At 39.1% G+C, this 1529-nt stretch overlaps 1 protein-coding gene across 1 annotated transcript in view; it reads left to right on the top strand.

The window, feature by feature from the left end:
* Positions 1-857, top strand: part of LOC103380572 (inosine-5'-monophosphate dehydrogenase 1a-like) — a 9845-nt gene extending 8988 nt beyond the window's left edge. The window contains exons 9-10 of the mRNA XM_025056358.1: positions 221-413; positions 506-857. Coding sequence (XP_024912126.1) covers positions 221-413; positions 506-593 — 281 coding nt within the window. The 3' untranslated portion in view covers positions 594-857. The remainder of the gene's footprint in view (positions 1-220; positions 414-505) is intronic.
* Positions 858-1529: the final 672 nt, after the last annotated feature.

The raw sequence follows: 1529 nt of genomic DNA, 5'->3' as shown, positions 1-1529 counted from the left end.
CAAAAACCCCATCTTTTCATTCCTTTGCCCCCCGCCTGTGGAATGGCCTGCCGGAAAACCTCAGGGTTGATGTTTTTTTTTGTAAAGTCAGGCTCAACACTCACGTTTTTAACCAGGCTTTTAATGGATTTGAACGTATTCATTTCACATTCCTTTTAACCTCCTACCTCTGCTTCCTTTCGAAAAATGTTCGTATGCCTTTTTTTCTAACGGAATCCACAAATAGATCATGCCAATGTGACTTTTGCATTCTATGTGAACATGTCCAGTGAGGGAGACAAGGTGAAGGTGGCCCAAGGCGTCTCAGGGTCGGTCCAAGACAAAGGCTCAATTCATAAATTTGTACCTTACCTCATCGCTGGCATTCAGCACGGCTGCCAGGACATAGGAGCCAAGAGTCTGTCAATTTTACGGTGGGTTTGAAATCACGTCGTCGTGCGTCGTTTCGTTTTGCTGCGCTGTAAGTTTGTTGGACGGTGAAATCTCACTCTTTCATTTTTTTTAGCTCAATGATGTACTCGGGGGAGCTGAAGTTTGAGAAGAGAACAATGTCTGCCCAAATGGAAGGAGGAGTTCACGGCCTTCACTCGTAAGTCCAAACTCCCGATGCTGGTGGCCTTTTCCTCTTTAACTTGACCTAACTTCTATACTCTACTCCTAACATAAGGCCCGCTGGCCAAAACTGGCCCGCTAGAGGTGCGACAATATGGCCCACTTGATGATGTTAGTTACAAAATTGTAAAAATATATAATGACATTTCCATTTTTTTCCTCTCTAATAAACTCGTTCATGTTTGCATGAAAACAAAAAGAAAAACCGAAAATCAATTTGACACCACTGCACTGCTTGATTGACATTTTTTTTTTTTGAACGCTTCTATATTTGTCCCACTTAATACAATAGATTCATCCATGGTTGACATTGTGTTTCTACATGCTAGGATTAGCTGTGTTCAATTTGTCCAAAACACTTTTATTCGTGAAACTACTGTAATCTCACTCCGTGTTTGTGTGTAGCTTCATCATCTTTCTGCCTCTTTTCTTATTCATGCTATCATATTAGATATTCTTTTGTGCCATGTAAGTATATACAGTATATGTCCATGCAGTTATCTTATGTTTAGGTAGTATTCTTTAATCCAAAGGTCCAGTGTGTATTTGTTTGTTTTGTAATTTCTTTTTGTAAGACATATATATGGTTAACATTTCTCTACACCTAACCCAGGATGATTTTCTCTGCTGTGATTGGTTCATTAGATTTGAAATTTGAAAAAAAAAAAAAAAAAAAAAAAAAAAAAAAAAAAAAAACACAACCTTTTAAATGTAACCGTTTCTACACATTGGACCTACAGTAAAGCAGGATGTTTGTGTTGATGAAACTTATCACAAGAAGGACAATACTGACAATTTTACTTTTCTTTCATGAATGTAGTTATGAGAAGCGACTTTACTGAAATGGCGGGAAGGGGAAATGCTTCATCAGGACCAAAAATTCCAACACCAGCAGCCACGGCCGGGGGCCGCAGGCA

This window comes from Cynoglossus semilaevis, chromosome 6 (genome assembly GCF_000523025.1).
Source record: "Cynoglossus semilaevis isolate Cse_v1.0 chromosome 6, Cse_v1.0, whole genome shotgun sequence".
Lineage (NCBI taxonomy): Eukaryota > Metazoa > Chordata > Actinopteri > Pleuronectiformes > Cynoglossidae > Cynoglossus > Cynoglossus semilaevis.
This window is presented reverse-complemented; position numbering and strand designations above follow the sequence as displayed.